Here is a 27,494-nt window from a genome sequence, read left to right on the forward strand (position 1 = left end):
TGATCTCCTCCTCCCATAGTCCTTTGCGTGTACTGAGTGTCCTCTGGAGCCCCCTGACTCTTAAGTTTCCTAGGGGCTCTATCAGAACCCTGGTTTCCATTTGCAGCAGAACTGACTCCTTTTATCTTTGCTTTTTCTTCTCTTTGATCAGTGGACTGCGCCAATTATTACCAAGGCCTGTGGGATTGCCATGGTGACCAGCCAGATGAACTGTCCTTCCAACGAGGTGACCTCATCCGAATTCTGAGCAAGGTAAAAACATGGAACATAGGACTTGGTCCAAAGTCCATGTTTTCACTCCTGTTAGTATCATTACCAAAATCAGAATAATGGCATGCTGTAGCACCTCTCGCTGTATATTACATGGCTCTTCTTCCACACAGATCAAAAGTCCCTTTTACCTTTTTTTTTTTTTAGCTTTGCGCCTTTCCTGGGACTCACTTGGTAGCCCAGGCTGGCCTCGAACTCACAGAGATCCGCCTGGCTCTGCCTCCCGAGTGCTGGGATTAAAGGTGTGTGCCACCACCGCCCCAAAAGTCCCTTTAATGTGTAATTCTTAGGAAATTTTTTCAATTAAAAATTCAGGCCAGGCGGTGGTGGTGCACGCCTTTAATCCCAGCACTCGAGAGGCAGAGGCAGACGGATCTCTGTGAGTTCGAGGCCAGCCTGGGCTACCAAGTGAGTTCCAGGAAAGGCGCAAAACTACACAGAGAAACCCTGTCTCAAAAAACCAAAAAAAAAAAAAAAAAAAAAAAAAATTCAGGCCCAGGAATCATTTTTTCACCTTTAAAAATACAATGAAGCAAATTTAAATAGATAGATAGACAGACAGATAGATAAATAGATACAATACTAAAATTATGCCAATCAAAATTTTAATGTTTTCCAAGGACTTATGATACATGAAGGTTACACTATGTACATAATTTATTACTTTGTAATGCTATTGAAAACATTCTGGCTAGGTAAACTAGCTTCTTATTCATTTATAGATAAATGAGATGATAATATAATTACCTGTGGGAGGAGGAGTCAGAACCAGTTAGCACAATTGGTCTGAGCCAGTGCTGATAAGACCAACCTACTGAATCCAATCCCACACAGCCCAGCTAACTTCATTCTCTTCCTCGGGCATAAGTTCACCCCTAGACACAGCTAATACAGACTGTTGTTGGTTGTATAGCAACAGGACTTTTTTTTTTTTAAGGGATGGATTATTGCCTGTCTATCATAATGAGGAGAATCTTCCAGAGTAGTAGGCTACAGTTTGAGGGAACTATTCATCATCACCCTTGTAGAAAGCAAACAAACAGCAAAGACCACACATATTATATAGCCAGACTAAGACAACATGTTCTGTTCCTAAGAGACTTTATCATAAAGTCTCTATGTATCCCATCCATATCTACAAACACGGTTTTGAAGTAGGCATACTTTGCTCTTTAATTGCTGAGTATGTGAACTTCATGAAGGAAAAGAGAAAACCCACTTTATTCTATGACTGGTACTACTTACCCCAAGGATCTGTTTGTGCTTGAAATAAGCTCCTTTAGAACAGACCAAGGAGTGGACAAAATGGCTCAGTGAGTAAAGGCACTTGCTGCCAAGGCCAAAGACTTGAGTTCAATCCCAGAGATACGGTGGAAAGAGAGAAATGACTCCCACAAGTTGTCCTCTGACCTCCACAGGTGCACTGAGGCATATACAATCAACCTATCAATCAATCAATCAAAATTAATAAAAAATGAACAGACCAAGTCTGACCCTAGGTGTCTTCCAGTGATTCCAATGAATCAGGCCCCTTTAAACAAAGAACTAGCCAGGTGGTGGTGGGGCATACCTGTAATCCCAGGACTCAGGAGGCAGAGGCAGGCGGATCTCTGTGAGTTTGAGGCCAACCTGGTCTACAGAGCAAGTTCCAGGACAACTAGAGCTGTTACACAGAGAAACCCTGTCTGGGGGGGCCGGGGGGGGGGGGGACGACACTAAATTCAGACCTAGCCCTTTGAAGGAAGGTGAGAGCTTTGCAGCCCCTGCTGGGTGAGATCACAATGTTCTTGTGATTTCCCCTGCCGTTCTAACTCAGCACCACCCTACTACAATTTCGGTGCAGCTCCAATACACCAAGAATAAATTGGAAGCGAAGAAGGGAGTGGACATTGGCCTGATTGGTATTTCAAATGCCCGAAAGCAAGGTTTGCCGTGTAATCGAATTTGTGTACATTACCGTGCTGGCATTACGGGGTAATCGAGTTATCCACTCAGGTGTGACCAGGCCTCTGTTTGCCCAGAGCCTGCAGGTGAACAAATTAACTGTTTACATTGTCTGGAGGTGCCTGCAGCAGGAGGGGGGTGCAGAGCCAGCCTGGCGGCTGGCCTTCTCTCTCGTCATGATTATTTTGTTTGTTTTACATGTCTTTTGCCTTTGTTAATGGCTTCTCACTGGGGGTCCCATTCCTCCAGTTAGATCTAAGGGGCTGTGCAGTGACCTGTCCCGCAATATAGAATGGTGTGCGGTTACCATGGCTGTGGTATTTCTGTGAGATGCCTAAGAACCTTAGACTGGTCTTTTAAAATCAACCTCTGTCCCCCCTCCCCCCATGACTACATGCTAATGCGTGGAGTTTAATTCAGTGAAAATGCCTCGCTGGCTTAATTCTATCAGCTTCTTTCTCCACTGTTCCGGAAGGTTCTAAGTCCATTAGTATTTCTGCCCCTGAAACTGTACCAGGTGCCTCCCTTCCTCATGTTGCTAATCCCTGCAAATCAGAGGAGGAAATGAGAAGGTGGCCGTTCAGGAACGTTCCTTTACGAAGCTGCATTCCGGTTTAACGTCGGCTTGGGGGGCATCTGGGATTGGATTTGCCTTGATTCTATTACCTAACTCAATCAGAGCCCTTGGACAGGAAAGAACCTTAAAAGACCTCCCATCCTATTTGCTTGTCTCCAAAAAGCACAAACAAACCAATTCCTACAGATAGGAGATTCCAGTACCATCCAGAAGTTCGGCCAGTCCCTGTTCTCCGGAACTGTCTCTCATAGTCATCCCACTTCAGCCCCAGCTGGCCTCCTTTTCTGGAACCAGCCGACCTCTCATAGCTGGAGCAAGAGAACAAAATAACCCAAATTAAGTTTGGTCCAAGAAAATGATGTCTGGAGAACTTCATATTCCTTTGCTCCCAAGGCCAGCAGCAGCACCTTTGCTGGACAAGAGAAGCCTCTGTCTAGAAACTGGCAGATGTCTGTTTCCCTGGGAAATGGATGGCACAGCTATACCCCTCAGCTCACCTGGACGTGTTCCCTCACCTGTAAAATGAGGGAGTCGTTTCTCCCACCCTAAATATTCCCATTCCAAACACAGTGGGCCTGATGCTGCAAAGCTGCACAGGAAATCCGCACAGAACTCTCTCTTAACTTGGATTACTTGCTCCATTTAAACAGCAGACATTCCAACTGCCGCCTGTTTTGTCTTCACCCCCATAGGTGCAGCTGGTTTATCCCTCTCTGAGTAAAAGTTATGATGCTAAAGATCAAATCTAGGGCCTTCTGCATGCTAGGCCATGGATATTCCACTACCAAGCTAAACCCCTTTATTAAAGAAATACTGGGCTGAGTATGATGGCATGCTCATATAATCCCAGCACTTGGGAAGCAGAGACAGGCAAATCTCTGTGAGTTTGAGGCCAGTCTACATTTTGAGTTCCAGGGCAGCCAGGGCTACATAATAAAGAAACCCTGTCTCCAAAAATATAGGCGTTTGAGGGGAGAAAAGACTCTGGAAAGAGTGTCTGGAGGAAAGAGCCGCAGGGCCTGGAAGGGGTATAAGCAGACAGGAGCAGAAAAATATCAGCCTTTAGTTCTGGGCCCCTGCTGCTCCCTGCTGGGTTTGGGGGATTTGTTTGTTGTTGTTTTTTTATTTACTATGTATTGTTTTGCCTGTATGTATGCCTGTGTCCTCAGAGACCAGAAGAGGGCTTTGGGTTCTCTGGAACTAGATGGTTGTGGGTCCTGGGCATTGAACTCAAGTCCTCTGGAACAGTAGCCAGTGCTCTGAACCACTGACCCATGTCTCTGCCCCATAGATAGATAGAGAGATAGATGTGTGTGTGTGTGTGTGTGTGTGTGTGTGTGTGTGTGAGAGAGAGAGAGAGAGAGAGAGAGAGAGAGAGAGAGAGAAAAGAGAAAGAGAGAGAGAGGATAGATAGATAGATAGATAGATAGATAGATAGATAGATAGATAGATAGATAGATAGGGAACTGCACTCCATAGTTGACCAAATGCCTATCATCTATCCTGTTCTCAGGCAGGTTATTTATGTGACCTTGGAAAGAGTCACTTAAACTTTCAGACTTTAATGTCCTTACCTGTAAAAAGTAGGATAGTTTCTGTTCGTAGGGTTGTGGCCAGAGAATGCATGTGAAGATATAGCCCTTAATGAACTACAACTCGTATGTCCTTCTCTGCCTTCCGCTAACACTACACTAAAACTATGGGTGTTGGGCATCTATATGAGTTCAATGAATTTTTGGTAAGGTAAGAGCAAAATGAGGGCCACCAATATGGTTCAGTGTGTAAAGGTGCCTGCCACCAAGCCTCCTACTTGAGTTTTATCCCCGGGACCCACATGGCAGAAAGAAAGAACCAACTCCGAACTCTGAGCTCCACACACACAAACACAAGCTGCGGCATCACTTGCGCACACACATAGAAATAAATGTAGCTCCAATCTTTTTTTTTTTTTAATGAAAAAAGTGGTTCATATACCAAGCATTCCTCAGAAGCTCCGTCAGTTGAGGCACAAAGTTCTCTCACTTGGGTAAGAACACTACCCAGTGAAGAGGCCTACATGGAAACCCACCGTGTCTTCTGTGGTTTAGAAATCTCATCACTGACACCAGGAAGAACCTTCCAGAAGAGGCCAGAGCCACGCACCCCATCTCACAGCCGTAGCAAGGACCCAGTCAGCAGAAAGCCCTCCTGCTGGCCGTGGCTCAGCACATCCGAACATCCGTGGCCCCATGCAGCTTCATACCACACTTAACTCACTGGCTTCCAATTTGGGTCTTAAAATATATTAGAGGCAGATTTTAATAACGAAGCGGATGTGAACATCCAACGGATGCTCCCGCACCCCGTTTGGGCCCGGATATTTCTGAACGGCTTTTTTTTTTTTCTAGTAACTCCCTTCCTCCCTGCCCCCCCCCCACCCACTCACCCACCTACCCACCCAGGAGCCGGGGCACCGCTCAAGCCACAGCAGGGTGTTTAACGCTCTTCAGTGGCTCCAGATTGTGGCGCTGGTGCAGGTCTTCTCAGACGTAACGGATCACTCCTGAGAGCCTGCCTCTCGTAAATTACTTCCCACGATGCCAGCGACCACCGCAGAATCCAAGTTTGAATCGAGCAGGGAAAAGGTGTTGGAGAGGCCTGTTCACTCAGCTGCATTTTAATTTCCTTTTCAATCTTGTCCCAATTAATTTCACAGAATTAATCTCACAGAAGCGAACTCGGCAGCACGGAGGCTGCGGTTTTAGCGAGGCGGTCGCTCTGCCTGAACATGAAATAGGAGCTAATATAAAAATCCATCTGCTGTGTTTGAAATACACGCCGGCTGCTGCTCGGTCCTGTCGGACATTCCAAGCGTCAACAGCGGGGGAAAGCGATCGGGGGGGGGGGGGGGGGGTTAGTGGCCATCAGTACCTGGCAGGGGTTCAACAACAGGTGTACTCCAAAAATCCATTCTGTCTGAGCAGCAGGCATGACAGGGCAGGTGCCCAATCGCCCTCAGTGCGGTGACACCTTGCCCTGGCTCACCTCCCTCTCTCGGAGGACAGCAAGGCCCTTCTGTGGACCAGTCCCACTACAGTCACTTATTGTCCGTGGGGAAGAAAGGAAGTAAAATGCCGCTATCTGGCCGGGCAGCGGCGCTGGCGCACGCCTTTAATCCCAGCACTCAGGAAGCAGAGGCGGGTGGATCTCTGTGAGTTCAAGGCCAGCCTGGTCTACACGAGTTCCAGGACAGCCAGGGATACATAGAGAAACGCTGTCTCGAAAACTAATAAATAAATAAATAAAAATAAAGATGCTCCTATCTGGATAAGAGAGGTCACAAGTCCCTTTTCAGAGAAGCGACCTGACTTCCCTCCAGCAAGGTCTCTCCCTAGAGAACATTTCCTCTAAATAATATAGGTGTTTCTTTTGCTGCTTGAAATATCACAGAACTGAATGCCCACATATTGAGACTGTCTCAAAAAAACGCAAAGAGAAACTTAGTTAACTAGGGGGCTGGAGAGATGGCTCAGTGGTTAAGAACACCGACTGCTCTTCCAGAGGACCTGGGTTCAATTCCCAGCACCCACATGTCAGCTCACAAGTGTCTATAACTCCAGCTCCAGGGGATCTGATACCTTCACACAGCATATATACAATCAAAACACCTGTGCACATTAAATAAATAAGTAAATCTTAAACAAAAAAACTTAGTTAAAACTGGATATGGGGTTGGGGACTTAGCTCAGTGGTAGAGCGCTTGCCTAGCAAGCACAAGGCCCTGGGTTCGGCCCTCAACTCTGGAAAAAAAAAAAAAAAAAAAACTGGATAGAAGAACCCACCCCTGACACTGTGAACTGGTAAACTGAGTCACTTGGCTGCATCTCTGGGGCTCCAGTTGTGTCCATCACCCATGGGTGTTAGAGTCTCGAAGGCCTTGTCCAGGGTCTTATTCAATTGGAAATCAGCATTGGAGTAACAAGTCGGACGTCCCTTAAGGTTGACGCTTACATGATAGGTTGGCTGGAACAGGAAGGACTTTTCATGGCTCCACCATGCCAGACTTTGGCCTGTCTTCCTGGATGGTGGGAACAGTTTATCATGGGGCAGGCACATGATGTAGGTGTCCGGACTTTAGATGAACCAGGATACCGTCATTTTGCCACCTGGGATGGGACAGCCGTCTCCGGCTCCAGCCGTCTGAATTCGGCAGGGCCTGGCCTGCCACACTGGAGCTGTGGTAACCTCGTGCCTGTTGTAATGGAATTTCAAAAAACAAAACAGTTTTTCCCCTACCTCCTCGAAAGACTACTCAACAATACAGACCATTCTCCTCTCTTGAGCCCTTCCTTCCTCTCGAGGAGAGCTCTGTATTTTCTCTTTTAAATCAGAATACAATGACACTTCCTCTTTTAGGTGTGTTTAGTTGAATGTGACAGCAACACTCATAAAAACCAATAAGTTAATCCCCTCAATTGCTTTAAATAGAGGATTTTATTTATTTATTTATTTACTTATTTATTTTTAATTCCAGGGCTCTGAGGGAAAAGAGGTGTTTGGTGACATCTAGTGTCCATTCAGGACTTCCTCAGGCGCCATACCCTCTGCCTGACTGAGTGGGGGATGTGCCGAGGTTATTTGGGAGGTAATTGGGGAGGAGAGGGGGGGGAACACAGGCCTGGGGCGGGTGCAGACTGCCCAAACAGTGTGATGAAACTGATCAATGCCTGTCAAAGAACTCTTACTCACCTCTGACCTAACCAAAGCGGGAGACAGGGGTACACCACCAGAAAATATCTTTTCGTATTTATAATGGTACGGGAGAAAGGCAGAAGGTGTCCCCACCACCCCATTTCATGTTAACAAGCAGGTCAACACCGTGCTGTGATGACGAAGATGATGATGATGATGGTATTTTCTCTCATTAATAACCCCTATGGGAGGCTAGCGTTAGGAGGATGGGAATGGGATTTGGGGTCAGCTGGGAGGCAACGGTCACACACCGGTCAAATCCAGTCGAGGCCATTCCTTTCCCCCAGACAGGAACCAATCGTCTAGAACAAACCCTGGCAGCCTCATTCCTTCCAGGTAATTTTTATAAATGAGGGGATACCCATTCCAAGAGAGGACAAAGGGAGAGGGTGTTTGTGTGTGTGCATATGTATGCACACACGCCCACTAACAAGGGGCCCAACTGCACACCAGCACTATCCCATTGAATCCCCACTCTTTATTATAAAAAACCTTTTTAAAAGAGAGAGAGGGGATTCAACTGCACTTTTTCTCTTTAATCTCCTTATTTCTATACTGTTGTCCTAGTCAGGACCTTTCACTTTCAAAACACACACACACACACACACACACACACACACACACACACACCCGCCAGTCAGGTGGAAAGTCCCACACCAGATGTTTACATAGAACCATCTAAGCCATGGCGGACTTAGGTTAATCTCAGAAATGCCTGATGCTTTACAAACTCCAGTGTTGAAAAAAAAAAAAGAATCCAGCCATTTATTTTGTAGTGAATTTGTAACAAATGCTGTTAAAGGCTTCGTCTTTTGACAGAGGTAATAATAAATTCACTGTTAAAGACGGCAGTTTAATTCCTTATACCTCCAATACTGCACAGAATAAACCATATTCATCACTGAGTAATTTTTTACCACATAAATCTTTAAAACTAACCGGTGAAGGCTGTTGAGACTGAAATATTGTGAATTTATTAGATATGCCCATGTAGTATTGGATTCCGAGGTTTCCGTTGGAATATATTACAGGGAAAATTTGTGTCTTTAACTGTGGCATTCCTCCATTTCCTGCCACCAGGACTGTAACCAGCAGCTCCTCCAGAGTCAGCTGCGTGTCTATTAGACAGAGATTTAGTAAGAAACTCCTTACTAATCTGCCAGAGAGGCTGGATGACATTTCAGCGCCATGCCCTATTGAAAAGGAGTCACCAAAGCTTTGTTTCTGTGTCATTATGTTCTGAGAAGGAACTCGGCCTCCTTCAACCTCTCCTGCCCGGGTTTCTTGATATCGTATGGATCCAGCCCTCTAACCAAACTCAAAAAATATTGAAGCGCATTATAGCCTCATTGCAAACATGCAGAGCAGTAATTTCTGTCAAAGTTGTAGGGTTCATTATAGGAGATTTGAGGCGACTGGTGAGAACACAGGAAGCTGATGGTATCCATAGACGTATGATAGTTAACGCTAATTAAAAGATCATATTGATTCTCCAAACAGAAATAATAAATGATGTGTTCAGGAAACTTGCTATCTTAAAATTTTTCATATGTCAGGGCATATTAAAGACAAATCCTCAGATTTAAACAAAAAAAATCCTTTTGCCCAATTATATTAATTTTGAGTAAAGCTCAAATGAGAAAATTTGAGTGAAACTCAATTGATAAATGAAAAAATTCCAAACTTTTCTCCTAATTTACCAATTAAGTGATGTTTAAACTACAACCAATTGGTGATATCAAATTATATCTCCAGTTCATTAAGGAAATGGTAATATAGTTAAATTTTAAAAGATATTTTTTCTTAAAAGAGATACAACATTTTTTTAAACACAGAGATACAAGAGTTTCTCTGTCCTTCCTAATATCCCATGTTTGGGAGGAGTCTCAAATCTAGAAACTTCCACGAAGCATTTATGAACTTTATAATTCTTTCTCAAGAAAATGAAAGCAAATAGGTTCCTAACGGCTCAACAAAGACTCTCCTGGCAATCCAAGGCAGCAGCCCATCAGGATGACTGTTAAAAGACAGAACTTGGCTGCAAAGATAAGCATAATACCAGCAATTAATATTCAGCATTTCACATTCTAGTCGAGAGGATGTGTTTTTCTTTGTGATGTGGTTCATAAGCTGAGAGTGTCGGGAGTCAGATTCCTTTCGTGCATGAGGATTAAGGAGAAGGGAAAAAAAAAAAACAACCAGCAACAGCAACCCTCCTCCATCTGTAAATGAATGAACATCTTGATTTTATAGCTATTTGCTTTGTAAAACTGAGGACTGAAACAAAAATTACTGGATGCCTAAGTAACACTTTAATTCGGAATTCATTTACGCCGTAGCTGCGTGGTTGTCACAAACCATAATGCAGTATTTAATTAAAATAACAGAAATGCATCTAGATATGTCCTGGGGTAGCTATCACCAAATTATAGTCTGTGCCATCCGTATTTTATTTATGAAATGGCAGATTCTTAGGTGCAACTAGGCTGAGGCAAGAGCATAAACATTTTAAACTTGCATTTTTAGAAAGGTTCCTTTTTTTTTTTTTCTACTGCGTCTTTAAATTTTTTTCTTCTGTGGTATGGGGAGGGTTGTGGGATTGTTTGGCTGTGGATAAAGATCTCTCTCTCTAACTCTTGCTTTTCAACTATTGACCTCTCAAGTCTTCTGGCTGTGAAATCCCGTCTGTTGTCATGGAAAGGCTTGTGAGGTTCACCGGGAGCCACAGCAAGCGTGGGACCTCTTAGGCAGAACTTGGACGTGGATTCCAGGAGGGTAGGCTCTCCATGCCTGTTCCCAAGTCTTCCTTACACCTTTGCCATCCATAAAAGGCGCTTAGAGTTTGCGTGCTTGCCTGCTCTACTTTGTGGACGCTCGTTGCAGACGCCTCTCCTTTTCATAAATGCATAGCATCTATCTTGCACGCACCCATCATCTGTCTCCTCGTTCCCATCGGCTGTCCCATCCACCTCCTTGTCTGCAGAATTATGCTCAGCAAGGTCCCGATTTATAGGAAATAAATAACGAAAATGGAAGGGACCGGGAAAGATAATCGAAACATTCAAATTGTTATTTTTCACTGTACTTTACACAAACAGAGCATCTGTAAACAGCTAGAGAAGGTGTCGGCTGGTCCCTAAAAAGCCATGCCTCCAGAACATTCTGACCAAGTAGGTCTCTGTCTGCATTGCTTTGTCTGTGTCCCAACTCTCCTGCTCTTTGAGGCTCCGAGATCTGACCTTTTTAAAATGGTAATTCATACCGTGTTATTGTTGTCTTTCTGCCTGATTCTTATTTATCCTGCTTATAATAGCGTGTTTGTCATCACTTACGCTCTGTATGATAATCCTAAGGACTGTGACACAGAAGCAATCATGGCAGTCGCCTTCTTAAAGAAAAAAAAAAAAAGTCCTGGTGGTTGCAGCGTGAAGATAAGCTGAGAACAGTATCGCAGCCCACTCCTACAGCGAGGGTCTCCTGGAAGGAGGATTTCTTCTACACTTGTAATTATTTTAGCCCCTTTCACAGGTCACATAAAAAGTTAATTTCAATCGCTGCTAATTTCCGTCCAACAAGAGCACGGTACTTTCAACCACCCCAAATAATTGGATTCAAAACAAATTTAGGAAATTGAGTGTGTTAGAAAGCAAATAAAAATATCCTTTTGGTAGGGAGGAGGGTAAAAGTGGTAAAAATGGCCTTTTTCCCCCTCTCTCCCTTCTTTCTCCTTCACAACTTTGCTATTAAAGTTGCACCTACAGCTAGAAGTTTGTCCGTGAAAAATGGTCATTTTGTTTCTCTGCTCAAAGAATGTTATTAAAATGCTAATTTAAAAGAAAAAGGAGTTAAATATCTAGCGATGGTGCATTCTAATTGCAGCCATAATGAGCTCTCTAAATGTGCATGCCCCTGACACACACAGAGCATAAACAGCAGTCAACAGATCATTAGTACCCGCGTTCATTTATTCTGGCGACCTTACCATGACCCCACCGAGGGTAGGGTGAAAAGCAGGTGGATCTGGCTGTGACACCCCCTAGAGGGATCCAGGAAATGAAGCTATAAGCTGTTGTCATGGAAACGCCTATGTGTGCAGATGATGTAACACACCGACAGGCTGTAGGGCCCCCGCAACTGGGACGTTCGCCTTTCCCTCGCCGGAACAGTCTTGAGATTAAATTATTCATTTCTTTAATTCACAAAGCAAAAGGAACCCTAATTTTCTTGGTGATGTGCAACTCTCTCCCATTCGTCTAGGGTCCAAAACACAGCGACTTATCCCCTCTTTCTCCAAAACCCACTTCAGCTTCCCACCTTCTAGCCCCACATAGCTGAATCTGGCAAAATCAGGTGTGGAAATGCAGTGGTACTCCAACATTGAACATCTGCATTTAAAGGGGAGAAAATCAAGGGGGTTTCCGCCAAACATCAAAAATATAAAGTGCCCTTTCCTGATGAGGGCGTGCTGGCCAGGGAATAAATGTAGAGTGCTTTGTTTGGAGTGGTGCAGCGGCAGTGTGAGCCCTGAGAACTGCCAAGCCCAAATCCGATGCCATGAGCCTGGAGAGCTACAGCTCCTAATGAGCGACTCACCCTAGCAAGGTGCAAGGAAAAGAGAAGAGGACGCAAGCAGCTGCTCACCCCTCCCGTGCCCAGTTGAGGGAATGGAGATTAATAAATATAATTCTTTGGAGAATGATTCCACTCTTTCTTACCCTGTTTCGCACCAAACAACCTCAATAACCTTACGGCAACAATAGAATAACTTTTCTCCTTTTTTTTTTTTTCCTTTTCTTTTTAAAGGAAGCAGAAAAGACAATCTCTGGAAATTATTTTAAAATAAAAAATCTCCCAGCCTGCACCTCCCCCCCCACCCCCTCCCCATTGCACTTTAGATGAACCTGTGATATTGTAGCAATGGCCCTTGAAGTGCAGTGGGGAGGTGATTTAGGAGAATATTAAAGGCAATGTGGAGATTCAAGGCGCCTCTCTCAGGGAGATCTGGAGAAATACGCAGCACAGATGGGCCGAGCAGATTAAACATTTCCGTCACATTGTTTCCAAATTGTGTTGTGGTGCCTGAGGCTGGTACTGCGGTCAGAGCAAAGCAGAGCGTTGGGGCTGGGAGCTGCTCAGTTTATGGAATACATATTAATATGCCCGTCTCACATGGCATCACAATTCTATCAGCTCTGAGAGGCTGCTGCCCCTATTGTTCCTGAATTCTGCACTCGGCACCTTGTTTCCTCCCGTCTGTAAATGTTTACCTTGCCTGTGCCCTTTCTTCTTCAGGTGAAGTTGAAGTTGTCTGCTACATCCCTGTCTCTTTACAAACCTGCTTCACGTTCCCCCTCCCTGTACGGTGTTTCTGTTGCCTGTCCTCGCACACACACAATTTTCACACACATGTCCATCCCCAGTGGCATCTGGTGTGCACAGACCCTACACGCCTCCCTGGCCTTGACTCCATGGCCATGTGCTTACACCCTCTTCAAGACATGAGCTTCACATTGAGGCTCAATGTTCCCTCTCCCCGAAGTGCTCCTAGGCCCTCCATATGGAGCACACGTTCTCCTCAGAGCACTCCATTCCTAAGCTGGGATGTGCTCTGTGGCCTTGTCAGCCTGAGTGCCCTCCCAGCTTTTGTGGACCACCTTCGGATGCTCCCTTTTTTTTATAACACTTATCTCCTCAGACATCCAGGTCCATCAATCTTCAGGAGAGCAAGTTCCCTGAAATGTAACAATAAATAAAACTGGCTCAATTGAAGCAAACTTAATGATTCATTTGTGTTATGATCTATAGACCAAAATTCTGAATAGTGGAAAAAAGAGAAACTGATTGCCAAGAACCTTAACCACAGTGTAAAATAGCCTGGAGAGGCCGCCAGACTACCAGAGGTTTTAGCCAAGGGCTGGGCTCCAATCTTTCCAGTGTCTCAAAACCACCAGCTACCCAGCCAACCATTTCCTTTTCCCTTCAGGAAAAATCTCCTCACAGAACTATTTGTGCTGAAAAATGGGTATGTCTGTCTTTGGCAAACAGTTCCTGTTCCCAGCTTTCTTCTTTCAGCAGAAGGGAATTTGCAGAGTTAGACCCCCTCAATTTCTCTTAAAACTTAGCTATCTCAAAGAAAACATCCTCATTCCCAAAGCTGGATTTTAGGAGTACAGAATTTGTAAGCCAGTCCAGAGTGTGTGTGTGTGTGTGTGTGTGTGTGTGTGTGTGTGTGTGTGCTGCTCTTGGAATATACAATCTATGCTGCTTAGGAATTCAAAGTTCACATCTTTACTAGTGATAATATATGGTAAATGAGCACTATTAAGAGAAATAAGCAATCACAAGTCAATACTTGATTGGCTTTTCCCATGCATATATCAAGTACTTATTGATCCTTCGTGTCCAAGGCTGATTGATTGTTCTCTTGAAGAGGAATTCTCTTACTTACAATGATACAGTGAACTTTGACAGTGAAGAGAGTCAACTATGAGACATTTTCAGGAAATTCCACAGGAGCTTGGAGACCATTTTGATGTGCACAGAGGGTCTTTCTCTTAGGAACTCACCCAAGACCCCCATCACAGAACCTTCTCAACAGAACTGACCGTGTTGGAAGGCTTGTTCCAAATGCCACAGAAATCTCTGAGAGGGCACCACCCCTTTTAAGTGACAGTGGAAATGCTGGTGCCCCTGGACAGGAGCAGCTCGGTCGCTCGCTCGGGAAGGGAGAGGAAACAGACTAATAATGGGAAGGACTCACGCCTAGAAGACTCAGCGAGTGAGGAGCATTCCTGGTTCTCTTCCGTTGTATTTTTGCTTAGCGAAGTAGATGTCCATCCTAGGACAAAGTATAGACCTAGGCCCCAAAGTCCACTGTATTTTCCTCTAGAGTGCTATTTGTAAACTGTGGAGGGTGCGTAAACCCTTTGAGAATCTAATAAAAAGCCTAAGCATAAGACACACATATACATTCACACAAAATTTTAGGCCAATTTCAAGAGTTCAAAAAGTCTTTCCCATCCGTCCATAGACAGGCTAAGGGTTCACAGAAATTCAGTTTAAGGCTTCAAGCCTTGGAGGATGTGAATTCCTTCTGTTGGAACAGCCTAGGATTCACTGAGCCTAGAAATTGAATTCTCATCCCAAGACGGGATGGTCATTCCAGGTCATGTCTGTGCTACTCCAGGGGAGCCATGGAAGAGCTTATACAAATAGGAACCAGCAGGGAGGAGAGAAATTAAAATGTAGCAATCATGGAGTAAGGGTATTTAATCTCTTTTAAGGCTTATGATAGGCGCCTGCTGGTTTCCCCCCTGATATCTCCTGACACCTACTGACAGGGTATTTGCAGCACCACACAGGGGCTCAGGGCCCTGTGACAGGAGAAGCTCGAGGAGGCCTATGATAGTCTTGAAACCATAAACAGCAACAGGGAACCACTGGAGGCAGAGTCAAGCTGTGTGACGTGCCTGTCGTCGTTGGTGACCATACTGCTTTTTATCTATAGAATTTGCTGTTCTTTTTATAGCAGGTTTGGTGGGTTTTGTTTTTTCTTTTCCTTGTTGATTGAGATTAGCAGCATAAATCCTTTTAGGGCCGTGTACAATCCCCCATAAACCCTTCGGATGGTGGATGACGGTGAGCACTGTGTGGGTCTCAGGTTCATTCAACATTTCTTTCATCCAAACCAATAGTGTCTCCATCCTGACAAGAGTCCAAACACCACGTTTCCTTTTCCAAGCTTCTTCACGAGGAGTGGAAAGAGTTCAAGGAGACTTGGCAAGGTTCAAGTTGAGAGAAACAGATGTTTGATCAGATGTGGAAATAAGCAGTATGTTATACTTCTTCCGGGTGAAAGAAGATGTGGGGGTGAGAAGCAGGACGTGTGAAGGGTTTGGTTGTGGGGTTTGTTGTTGTTGGTTGGTTTGGGGGGGGTTTCTTGGCCTTTGATTTTTTTGTTTGTTTGTTTGTTTGTTTTTGTTTTTTTAGGATTTTATCTAAAGCATCTTCTGGTAATAATTCTGTACCATTAAAGTCTTACCTTTACCCTCCATAGTATACAGAGCCATAGAGTGAGCCATAGAGTGTAGAATTGGGATACCCTGATGCTACACACACTTATAGGTGTGTGTCCCCAGTTTGAAGGTAGAGATGCTCCTGCCTTGAAGATTTCAGGTCTCCTGGGAGCCTCGGAGTACTTTTCCAATTTTTCCAAACAGCTGTGCCAAGAGAAGTTCAGGTTTTATGGAGAAACATTGATCCCAGAAATCCAGTTCACTTCGATCCTAAAACTAAAATCCAAGAAGCAGCAACTTAATAAAAATGCAGTAAATTAGCACCTCTAGACAGGAGCAGAGTTCATTCAGAGCTGGGGTCTGCCTGGCTGGGCCAGTAGTCTCTCCATTTTAATAGTTTAATAAAAATTAGCATAATTAACGAACATCTGTATGATCCAGAGTGGTGCAATTTGGCACTTGGAAACGAGGGCTTAAACATGATTGCTGTGAGTTTAATGTTGTTTTAATTCTTCTTGGCACTGTGCAGTGAAATAAACGTTTGGTGGCGATGGTTCTCGGCCGGATCTCATTTGCATTTTTCTCCCTTTGATTATGAGCAATTGTGGACTCCCCAGCAATTCATCAAAGTAGAAATTATTTTAAAATACCTCGTGGTGTTCAGACTGAGCTGGAGCAAGGCACGGGGGGTGGGAGTGGGGGAGAAGGCGAGACATTTCCATTCATGCTTCCAACGTCTCAGCCCCGCAGCCCTTTCTGGGTGTCCAACCAGGGCATGAAATCTGGAAAAGACAGTCGGATCCCGGGACCTGTAGGTGCTTTGATTAAGCTCCCAGGCTTCCACAGCAGGACACATATGGTCTCTGAGACTGTGCTAGCCTCCTCAGCTTCTGCCGGCTCTTTTGTTTTGAAGGGCAGAGAGTTGTTCTCAACTCATGCCTCTTCTTACCACTGTGCTGAGGCCGCCGCATCTGCGTCGGCAGGTCAGTACTCCCCTCCAGCAAGAGCAAGCTGACTGGGAGCCTCATCTGCTTCCAGTTTACACCCTCTCTGAGTTGGTGGAGAGAATGTTTCCAAGGCTCGGTCCCTACCCCTGGCATCACAGCCAAAGGGGACTGTGACACGTGAGTCAAGAGTCAGGGGTCTCAACAAATCCCCCTGCGTGGAGCCATGCACGCCTCACGTGACACACGCTTACCTTGAGCAAGTTGGTCAGAAGGTGGCCAGGCAACATTATGCTCACCCTCTTGCCTGAGAGAAAGCGAAAGAGCTAAAGCTTAGTTTTTATGAGTTGCTGTGAGAGAGGAAGACAGAGTGTCACACCCAGAAAGCCCTGCAGAGGAAGACATCCCTGCAGCTTGGTAAACATGGGGCAGCTCTACAAGAAAAGCTAAGATGCAAAGAACGGAGATGCAGCCCAGACGGAAACCACGCTACCTTCAGCATTGGCAAATGGACCATAGCATCACTTGCACTGAGCTGAGCTTTGACGTGTCCTGTCAGACACAGACTGAGGAGTTCCGAGGGTGTCTCATTTGACAGATACACTATAGAGGGAGGTTGCCTGAGGGAGGGAAGAAATGAGGAATTGAGCAGAGTGGTGGTAGACAGACGCGCAGTTACTCAAGACCATGTTGTTGTTGTTTGGGTTTTTTTAGTTTGGGTTTTTGTTGTTGTTGTTTGTTTGTTTGTTTTTGTTGTTGTTGTTTGTTTTTTGTTTTTGCCTATTTATGTGAGCATGTGTAAATGTTCACATGGGTACATGCAGGTGCACACACGTGTGTAGAGGCCTGAGGTAGACACTGAGTGTATTTTGTGTGTGTGTGTTTTGTTTTGTTTTTGTTTGTTTAATTTTTTGTGACAGGGTCTTTCTATATAGTCCTGGCTGTCCTAGAACTCACTACATGGACCAGGCTGGCCTCGAACTCACAGAGTTCCACCTACCTCTGCCTCCTGAGTACTGGGATTAAAGACGTGCGCCACCACACCTGGCTCTAGTTATCTTTCTTGATCTATTTCTACCTTGCACAATGAAGCAGAGTCTCTCCCTTGAACCCAGAGCCTGCCCATTGCTGCTCTAGCTAGCCCACTCTGGAGATCTCCTGCTTCTGCTCCCTCTGAGCTGGCATTCCAAGCAGGCTGCAGTGCCCAGCTGGCATTTATATGGGTGCTGAGGATTGGAACTCTGGTCTTCTTTCTTGCAAGACAAGTACTTTACCTATTGGACGGTCTTCCTAGACTCTGCTTTGTTTCGTTGAGTTTTGGGTGGGTGTGGGTGTGTTTTTGGTTTTTTAGTTTGGTTTGGCTTTAGGTTTTGGTGGTGGTGGTGGTGGTGGTGGTGGTGGTGGTGGTGGTGGTGGTGGTGGTTTGGTTTCTGTTCTTTAATTTTGAGGCAAGGTTTTTTTTGTAGCCCATGATGGCCTTGAACTCACAGCAATCCTTACCTCAGCCTCTACAGTGCTGGGATCACCAGGATGAGCAATCATACCCATGTCCTTTCAGAACCTTTTTTGTTATTTTGGTTTTTGTTTGTTTGTTTGTTTGTTTGTTTTTTGAGACAGAGTTTCTCTATGTAGCTTGGGAGCCTGTCCTGGAACTCACTCTGCAGCCCAGGCTGGCCTGGAACTCACAGAGATCCACCTGCCTCTGCCTCTCGAGTGCTGGGATTAAAGAGATGCACCACCACCACTGGGCCCCTTTTAGGACCTTTTAAAACTCAGTCTTGGGGCTGGATAGATAAGTATTTAAGTGTTTGAGAGTGCCTGCTATCCTTACAGAAGACCCAAGTTTGGTTCCCAGCACCAGTATATGGCAGCTCTCAACTGCTTACCTCTCTAGCTCCAAGGGATCCAACATCCTCTTCTGGCTTCCATGGCACATGTACGTGTGTGTGTGTGTGTGTGTGTGTGTGTGTGTGTGTGTGTGTGTGTACATATATATGTATATATTTGATATGACTTATATGATATCACAGTCTTAGTGGGTTCCAGACTAACTTGGGCTAAACAGTGAAAGACCCTGCCTCCAAAGGAAAACAAAGTCCACTTAGCAGTCACCATCTCTCTTCTGTGGCATCTGAGACTTTTCTTGGCACGTAGGAATCCATTTGGGGCCACTGTCTCCAAAGGCAGTTGGCCTCTTTCTGCCACAACCAGTTCAATCACGGGGGAGTACCCAAGAGTTAGTTTAGACTCTGTCTGTTCAATTGAGAGTGCAAATTTGTATCACTCCTTCATTCCATCAGGGTTCACCTAATAAGCTCTTATTTGGACCCACTCTGTGCTTACTGCTGAGAACTCAAGAAACAAAACCAACAAGGTCTAGCCCTTAAAACTTCTTATCTGGCCTGGTGGTGGTGGCGCTAGCAGAGGCAGGTGGATCTCTGTGAGTTCGAGGCCAGCCTGGTCTACAGAGTAAGTTTCCAGGACAGCCAGGGCTACACAGAGAAATCTTGTTATGAAAAATCAAAACAAAACAGAACTTCTTATCTGTCCTGGTTAGCATTAACTGTGAACTTGACATAGTCTAGAATCATCTGGTTGGGGGGAGGGGGGTAATGAATTGAATAATTTTCTTTACCATGTTGGTCTGTGGCCACAACTATGATAAGATTGTCCTCATGGTCTTTCTTTTATGTGTATGAGTATACCGGCTTGCATGTATGTCTGTGCACTATATTGGGTGCCTGGTGCATGCAGAGGTCAGAAAGAAGGCATTGGGTCTCCAGGAACTGGAGTTATGGGCAGTTGTAAGCCACCATGTGGGAATGAAACCCGGGTCTTCTGGAAGAGCAGCCAGCGCTCTTAACCACCGAGCCATCTCTCCGGCCCTGTCTTGATGGTCTTAATTGATGTAGGAGGGTACCACCCATAGGCAGGTGGACCTGGACTATATACGAAATCTAGCTAAGCATTAGTCTGTGAGCAAGCCAGTCAGTGAGCCAGCAAGCAATGTTCCTCCACAGTTCTAGCCTTGAGTTCCTGTCCTGACTTCTCTCAGTCATGGACTGTAACCTGGAAGTATAAGATGAAACAAACCCTTTTATCCTTGTCTAGGTCCCTGTGCTAGTGCTGTGAAGAGGCACCATGACCAAGGCGACTCATAAAGAAAGCATTTCACTGCGGGCTTTAGAGGGCTATAGGCCATGATCATCATGGCAAGAAGCAGGCAGGCATGGTTCCGGAGAAGGAGCTGAGAACTTTACATCCTGGTCTGCAGGCAGCAGGCAGAGAGAGAGAGAGAGAGAGAGAGAGAGAGAGAGAGAGAGAGAGAGAGACTGGCTGGCTTGGGCTTTTGAAACCTCAAAGCCTACTTACTCCCATTGACACACCTCTCTTCCAATATGGCCAAACTTCCTCAGCCTCCTCAGTTTATCAGCTGAGGACTAAGCATGCGAAAGCTGTGAGCCTTTGGGGGCCCATTCTCATTCAAACCACTTCCTTCCCCTAAGTAGCTTTTGCTCAGAGTGGTTGATCACAGCAACAGAATGAAACCAGGATCTATCTAAGGCAGGTGTGGTGGTAAACATCTGGAGTCCCAGCACTCAGGAGGCAGGAGGATCAGGAGTTCAAGGTCAGCGTCAGCTACACAAATCCCTGTCTGAAATGAAGAGAGGAAGAGAGAGAGCACTTCCTGTCTACTGGCTGGCATTGAGATGAACTCTCCTCTGAGAAAGCATAGGGTACTGCACCGTAGGCCGCCCAAGGGAGCCTCTGACTCAGAGTGGCAGGGGCTGTGTTTTAGAGAGAGTAACTCAGGAACTGAAATCTGAAGGCTGCTTAGAAGTGAGTCCCCTGACACGGAAAAGCGGAGTTTGTAAAAAACAGGAGAAAGGCTCCAAGCACGAGAGAGCCTGTGGCCTGTGGAAGTAGCCCAGGTGAGTTCTGGTTTCCTAAGGAGATGGAGATCAACACCAGGCACTGAACAGGACAGGGTCACAAGGGGCTCATCCACCTTGTTGAGAAGGTGGCAAGAGGCCGGGCCGTGGTGGCGCACGCCTTTAATCCCAGCGTTCGGGAGGCAGAGGCAGGCGGATCTCTGTGAGTTTGAGGCCAGCCTGGTCTACAGAGTGAGTTCCAGGACAGCCAGGGCTACACAGAGAAACCCAATCTGGAAAAAACAAACAAACAAACAAAAGCAGAGTGACGGAGGCAGAGGCTGGATCGAAGTAGCTGGAAGGGTGGGTAGACAGGAAGAGCCTGTGCTGCAGTAACCGGAGGAAGTCGGTCATGAAGTCTGAGGTGGAGGTCTGTGGAGACTAGCAGGCATGGGAAGCAGGCATGCAGTGGAGATTAATAATTACTTTTAACAATGAAAGACACGTGAACATTTTAGAGCTGATGGGAAAAAGTCGTTTATGTGAGAGGCAGAGGTCAGACTCCACAAAATAAACAGGAAGGGAGGGAGGGAGGGACGGAGGGAGGGACGGAAGGAGGGAGAAGGGAGAGAGGGTTAAGCCGGGAGAGGGGTGCACCCTCACTTGAATGGGAAAGGGAATGGTTGTCGGTGCAGGTGAGTTCCTACCACACCTGACCTGACTCTTTCTCTTTGAAAGGGAAGGGGGTGCTCTGCTGAGGGAGGGAAGCAGCCGAGTTGGAGGAGAACCAGACACCAGAAACAAAGTACCTGTCCCCAACCTGTTTTTCTTCTTTTTTCCCCTAAAGCTCGGCCACCAGCACTGCCAAATGTGGGGAGCATCCCGGACCCCCACACCCAACTGAAATGAAAGATGCTCGGGCCCTTTCTTATTTGCTCCTCTGCCGTGGATCACCTGCCGTTCATTCTTGCTAGAGCCCCGCGAGCTCCTCTTCTAGGGAGGAACCTAAGGCTCAGAAGCCGCTGTCTGCGCAGCACTTTCTATTGTCCCAAACACAGCCGCACTCCTGCAGACCCTAAGGTCACATGACTGCTAAATGACCAACGGAGGATTTGCTCCCCGCCTACCCGACTCCAAGGGCCATTACTCTAGCCTGTAAACTCCCAAGAAGCAAGCCGCGTTTGGACTCATCAGTCTGTCCCTTGAGGAAATCCAGCTAGCACTTTGCAAAGGAAGATGCTTGATGGATAGTATTGATTTGAACTATGACCTGTCACCCTGAACATCTTTAGTATTCTGGCATTTTAGGTTGTGTTCAGCCTTCTCTGAAGAAGCCATAGCATTGGCTTGGTTAAAAGGGTGGGGTCTAGAAAGATGGCTGAGCACCTAAGAGCTTATACCACTCTTCCAGAGGACCTGAGTTCGATTCCCAGCACCCATATCAAGTGGCTCACAACCACTGTTAACTCCAGCTCTAGGGACATCTGACTCCTCTGCCCTCCAAGGGCACTTGTATACACACACACACACACACACACACACACACACACACACACACTTAAAAATAATAAAAATCAATTAAAAAAAAAAAAAGAAAAGTAAGATGTAGTGGTTCAAAGATGTGGTGCCCTTAAATCCACACTTGGGAGGCAGAGGCAGGAAGATCGCTGAGATTTTGACACCAGCCTGGTCTATGTAGTGAGTTCCAGGTCAGCCAGGGCTACATGGTAAGACCCTATCTCAAAAAGCATAAACAGCCGGGCGGTGGTGGTGCATGCCTTTAATCCCAGCACTCAGGAAGCAGAGGCAGGTGGATCTCTGTGAGTTCAAGGCCAGCCTAGGCTACAGAGTGAGTTCCAGGACAGGCTCCAAAGCTACACAGAGAAACCCTGTCTCGGGAAAAAAAAAAGAAAGAAAGAAAGAAAGAAAGAAAGAAAGAAAGAAAGAAAGAAAGAAAGAAAGAAAGAAAGAAAGAAAGAAAGAAAGAAAGAAAAGCAAGAACAAAAAAGTTTTTTGTTTTTTGTTTGTTTGTTTGTTTGTTTTAATTAAAAAGCTTTTGGTGTGGTAGTATGTACCTACAGTTCTAGCCCTCAGGAGTCTGAGGCAGGAGGATCAAAAGTTAAAGGCCAACCTGAACTGCAGATTGAATCCCTACCTTTGGAAAAAAGCTGTTTTTTCCTAAAAAGCTGTTAGGGGCTGGAGAGATGGTTCTGTGGTTAAGAGCACCTACTGCTCTTGCAGAGGACCTGGGTCTGGTTCCCAGCACCATGTTAGGCAGCTCACAACTGCCTGTAAGTCTGGCTCTAGAGGATCCAGTGCCCTCTGGTGGCCGCCACAGGCACACAAACACACATGCACACAAACACACATGCACACACACACATGTAATTAAAAACGAATTTTTTAAAGCTGTTAGGTTCAGCGATGGCATCGGATGCAAATATACTCCATCCCTCTGTAGACAGCAAAATTAGCTCACTCACTTTTCTCCTCTAGGTGACTTTGTTAAATATAATAATCCTACAAAGGGTTCGCAGCCCATTCTGGCAGCCAACAAAGAAACCAGCATGGGCTCTTCCCCACCATCACTGTGTGAAGTTTATAGACATGTTTCTCCAACCACCACCATCTTCTTTTCCCTTTCAGGAGTACAACATGTACGGCTGGTGGGTAGGAGAGCTCAACAGCCTCATTGGGATTGTTCCGAAGGACTACCTCACCACCGCCTTTGAAACGGAAGAACCATGAAGCCCAGGTATCAGCACCATCAGCAACGAGCCGCCCTTAGCCGAGGGGAATTTGTCAGCCATGACGTCACTTCTCTGTGATGTCATCAATGAAGTAGCCTTTTCCTCCCTTTCCAAAAACGATGTTAGTGATTCAAATGAAAGGGGGTGGATGTGAACATATTTCATTGTATATATGTATGATACTCTCAAAGATTAAAACATAATAAGTAAAGAACGTTAAGAAGGAAATGAAAAAAAAAAAAGAAAAGCAGTAGGTTAGAGATGCAGCGCAGTTGGTAGGCTGCATATCTGGCATGCTTGAAGCCTACGCTCATCCCCAGCACCACATTAAACTGGACATGCTGGTACACACCCGTAACCCAGGCACTTGGGAGGGAGAGGTAAAAGGATCAGAAGTTCAAGGTCATCCTCAGCTACATAGCAAATTCTAAGTCAGCCTGGGCTACATGAGACCAGGGTGCGAGGAAGCGTGTGAAAGTGTTTCCCTAAGTCTGGGGACTTTGTCACTTAGCACTGGACTCAACTAAAAGTGGCAGAAAATTCAAAATAACAATGGCTTGATTAACAGAAAACAATTTTGCTCTACTGTCTAAATCTAGGAGTCAGAGGCACGCAGGTTCTCAGTAGCTCCCCTTCGTGCCCCACTGTGTATGACCAGGATTTCCCAGGTTGGCTGAGATGGATGCTTCAACTCCAGCTCCTGTGTCTCCATCCTAGTCAGCGGGAAAGATAAAAAACAGCAGCAGGGCGCACCCTCTGACTCCGAGGACACTTCCGGAGCTTTGTACCCAGCACATCTGCCCACAGACTGTCAGCATAGTCTGTCCATAAAAATGGAGCAGAGGAGGCTGGAGAGCCCGCTCAGCGGTTAAGAGCATGTACTGCTCTTTCAGAGGACCTGAATTTGAATCCCAGAACTCATCTTTAGTGTCCTAGCACATTGGTTGGTACACAACCGTCTCTAAAAAAGCCATACCATTCTATTTGGTTTAAAAGGGAGGGGGTAAGACCATAGAGATGGCCCAGCATTTAAGAGTACTGATTATTCTTCCAGAGGACCAGGGTTCCTTTCCCAGTACCCACGTGGCAGCTCGCAACTCCAGTTCCAGGGGAATTTAATGCCCTCTTCTGGCTTCTGTGGGTATTGCATGCACATGGTGCACAGCCACACATACAGGCAAAACACCCATACACATAACATTAATTTTTAAAGTTGGAAGGGCCTGGCCGGGCAGTGGTGGCGCACGCCTTGAATCCCAGCACTCGGGAGGCAGAGGCAGGTGGATCTCTGTGAGTTGGAGGCCAGCCTGGTCTACAGAGTGAATTCCAGAACAGCCAGGGCTACACAGAGAAACCCTGTCTCAAAAAATTTAAAGAAGTTGGAAAGCAATTGAGGAAAAACAGCAAACATTGACCTCTGGCCTCCACATGCATACACACATGTACCAGCACATACATGTGCACACACCTACACTCACACGTACATACACACTACACACCATACCCACAAATTTTTCCATCTTTTATGAGGATTCCTAGGAATATAATCAAATTAACTTTTAACAGTTACTTGGGAGGCTGAGGCAGGAGGGTCTTGAGTTCAAGACCAGCCTGGGATACATATCAAGACATATATTGCATTATATATATATAAAGAATATGGTTGAAGCTTTAGGAGCAGGACATCATGCTGGGGTGGGTTTTGATTTTTTTGATGGTGTGTGTGTGTGTGTGTGTGTGTGTGTGTGTGTGTGTGTGTTTGTGTTACTGGGAGTTAAATCCAGGACTTCCTGTACAGTAGTCCAAGTGCTCTGTCATTGAATGAGTCCCTGTGTGATGTTTTAAAGGATCAGGAATGCTTGGCTTGGACAGGGTAGCAACGGGAGCCACTTGGATGGTCAGTGGGTTTAGAATTTAGAATGGTAAAGGAGGGCAGTCAAGACGAGCCTGGTGTCGCTAGCTCCATCTTCTGGCCAAAAATGGGATCAGCCTTTATTGCAGGGCGTGAAAGACACCATCGGTGTGACTGGGAGACAACTCTCTGCAGTCTTCCCAACAGTGGGAGGCCGGCTCCCACTTTTTCCCAGGGTACTCTTGAGAGAGGGATAAGAAATATTCAGATAGAAAGATAGTGTGGAGAAGACAGACAGAAACACAGGATAGCTTCGGGAGGAGCTACATCAATGTCCATCGTCCCCTTCTGTCTCTTCAAAAGGGCTTCTTACAAGAATGCCAAGGGGCAGGGCAAAAGACCTCCCTGAACATCCAAGTGCAGACCCTTCCAATCACCTGGTAACCACACACATGGTCAAGCCATCCCCTAATGCAACCCTGCTGGGTAAAATAAGCTCAGATCTCACTAGGAAACCTCTGTGGGCCCCCACACCCATCCAGGCCCCTCTCCAGCATGCAGCAGCTGAGTGAATTCCCTCAGAAACACACATAAGCTAGACCTTGTTCTCCAGGGCTCTTGTGTAATCCCAAAGCCCCAGCCTGGGCCTGCTGCTCCAGGTTTGAATTTAAAACTTCCCTAAGGAGGACTCTGGTTACTGGCCATGGGTGCAGAAGGGTTGGGATTTTTCTACCAAAGCTGAACTAATTCACTCTTTTTTACTTTGTCATTTATTTAAAGTGTGGCTCTTCATTCCCTTTAGCCCACTAGAACTTGTAGGAATTTATCCCACCGCTGTCCTGGCACACATGCCAACCGGTACAAACCCAAGCATAGGTCTGTGTGTAGGAAAGGATTGGAGATGCACTAAATGTCCAAGTGTACAAGGCCAGAAGCTGTAGGGCATTCGTGGGTTTGAATACTCCACATCAGTAAACACAGAGGGATGCTGTTACAAAATAAGTTTCTAGATATATTGGCAAGCACAGAACGCAGCAATGAAGGGCGGGCCAACCATGCATGCCTCCTTGTAGAAAAAGGAGTGGAGAGCTGTTGTTTGTAGTGCATGCCTGGAATCCCAGAACTCAGGAGGATTTCCATGGGTTCTAAACCAGCCTGGGATATGGATTGAGTAACAGGGCAACTGGGTTACAGAGAGGGACCCTATCTCGAAAGACCATGCAGAATAGACTTATATCACTATTTGTTTATGTGTGTGTGCAATACTTCTGGAAGGAGAAGGAACAGTGATATCAGTTATCTCCAACAACAGAAAAACTACATGATTAAGAGACAAGGTAGCAGGGAAAATTTTACTCCCATTCGTAATTCTTTTAAATTTTTGTTTTTATTTTTTAATTATGGGTTTTGTAGACATGAGTGTAGGTACCCAGGGAGGCCAGAAGGGGCACTGGATCCCATGAAACTGGAGTGGTGGGTGACTGTAAGCCACCATGTGAGTGCTGGGAACCAAACCCAGGTCTTGTGCAAGACCAGAACATGCTCTTGACCACTAAGCCATCTCTCCAGACTTCTCTCCACCCCCATTTTTTGAGACATCATCTTATACATCCTAAGCTGGCCTCAAATTTGCTCTATAACTGAGGATGACATTGACTTCTGATCCTCCCGCCTCTACCTCCTGAGTACTGGGCTGACAGCCACGCACTTCCATACCCTGTTCATATTGTGCTGGTGGCTGAATCCAGGACTTCTTGTGTACTAGGCAAGCATGCTACCAGCAGAGCTGCACCCTACCCATACTTCCATATCATGATCATAAAAGAAAATGTATGTTTTCCATCCTGCAGGGAACAAAGTCTTCTCCCTATCCTGCCTTCATGAAGAAGCATACCATCCATCAAGAATTCCCATCTTCTCCTCTGGCCATGGATTCTTCTCTTTGCTGAACGGACTCCAAACTCTGCTACTTCATGTGACTTTAAACCACTAATAAAACACGCAGGAAGAGGACAGCTCCTCAGATCTCTGCCTGAAGCAGCCGGTTCCTAGCTTATTGTCCTTTGGAAGCCATGTCCACACACCCACATCTATCTTTTCTACAAGCTTGCTACAAAGAAGGCAATGACCACGAAATCCTGGGAGGAGGGAGTTACTGGAAGCTTGCAAAGCACAAATAAAGTTTAGATATATTTCTTTCCGTGTGTGTGGGGGGGGGGGGCTGAATTCCTTTCTGGCACAGTATCAAGGGGTGGCGAGATGGCCCTGTGGGCAAGGGCACCTGCTGCCTGAGTTCAGTCCCCAGGACTCACATGATAGAAGGAGAGAACCCACTCCCATGGGTTGTCTTCTGACCACCACACGTGTACCATGGCACATGTATACCCACACACATGAATAAATAAGGAGTAGATGTTAAGAAATTGTTTTAACTTTAATACCAGCACTCGGGAGGCAGAGGCAAGTGAATCTTAGTGAGTTCAATGCCAACCTGGTCCAGGACAGCCAGAACTATTACATGGAGAAACCCTGTCTTGAA

The 27,494-nt window shown here is 45.9% G+C and overlaps 1 protein-coding gene across 2 annotated transcripts in view; it reads left to right on the forward strand.

Moving 5' to 3' along the window:
• Skap1 (src kinase associated phosphoprotein 1) overlaps positions 1-27,156 on the forward strand; it is a 299,075-nt gene extending 271,919 nt beyond the window's left edge. Inside the window, exons 11-13 of one of the 2 annotated variants that reach the window (XM_016007706.3) lie at positions 152-252; positions 23,000-23,108; positions 26,806-27,156. In XM_016007706.3, the coding sequence (XP_015863192.1) occupies positions 152-252; positions 23,000-23,101 (203 nt within the window). In that variant the 3' untranslated portion in view covers positions 23,102-23,108; positions 26,806-27,156. Of the gene's footprint in view, positions 1-151; positions 253-5,486; positions 5,649-22,999; positions 23,109-26,805 lie in introns of those variants that run through there. The other variant, XM_042282697.2, reaches the window with a different exon arrangement.
• Positions 27,157-27,494: the final 338 nt, after the last annotated feature.

This window comes from Peromyscus maniculatus, chromosome 8 (genome assembly GCF_049852395.1).
Source record: "Peromyscus maniculatus bairdii isolate BWxNUB_F1_BW_parent chromosome 8, HU_Pman_BW_mat_3.1, whole genome shotgun sequence".
Taxonomy (NCBI): domain Eukaryota; kingdom Metazoa; phylum Chordata; class Mammalia; order Rodentia; family Cricetidae; genus Peromyscus; species Peromyscus maniculatus.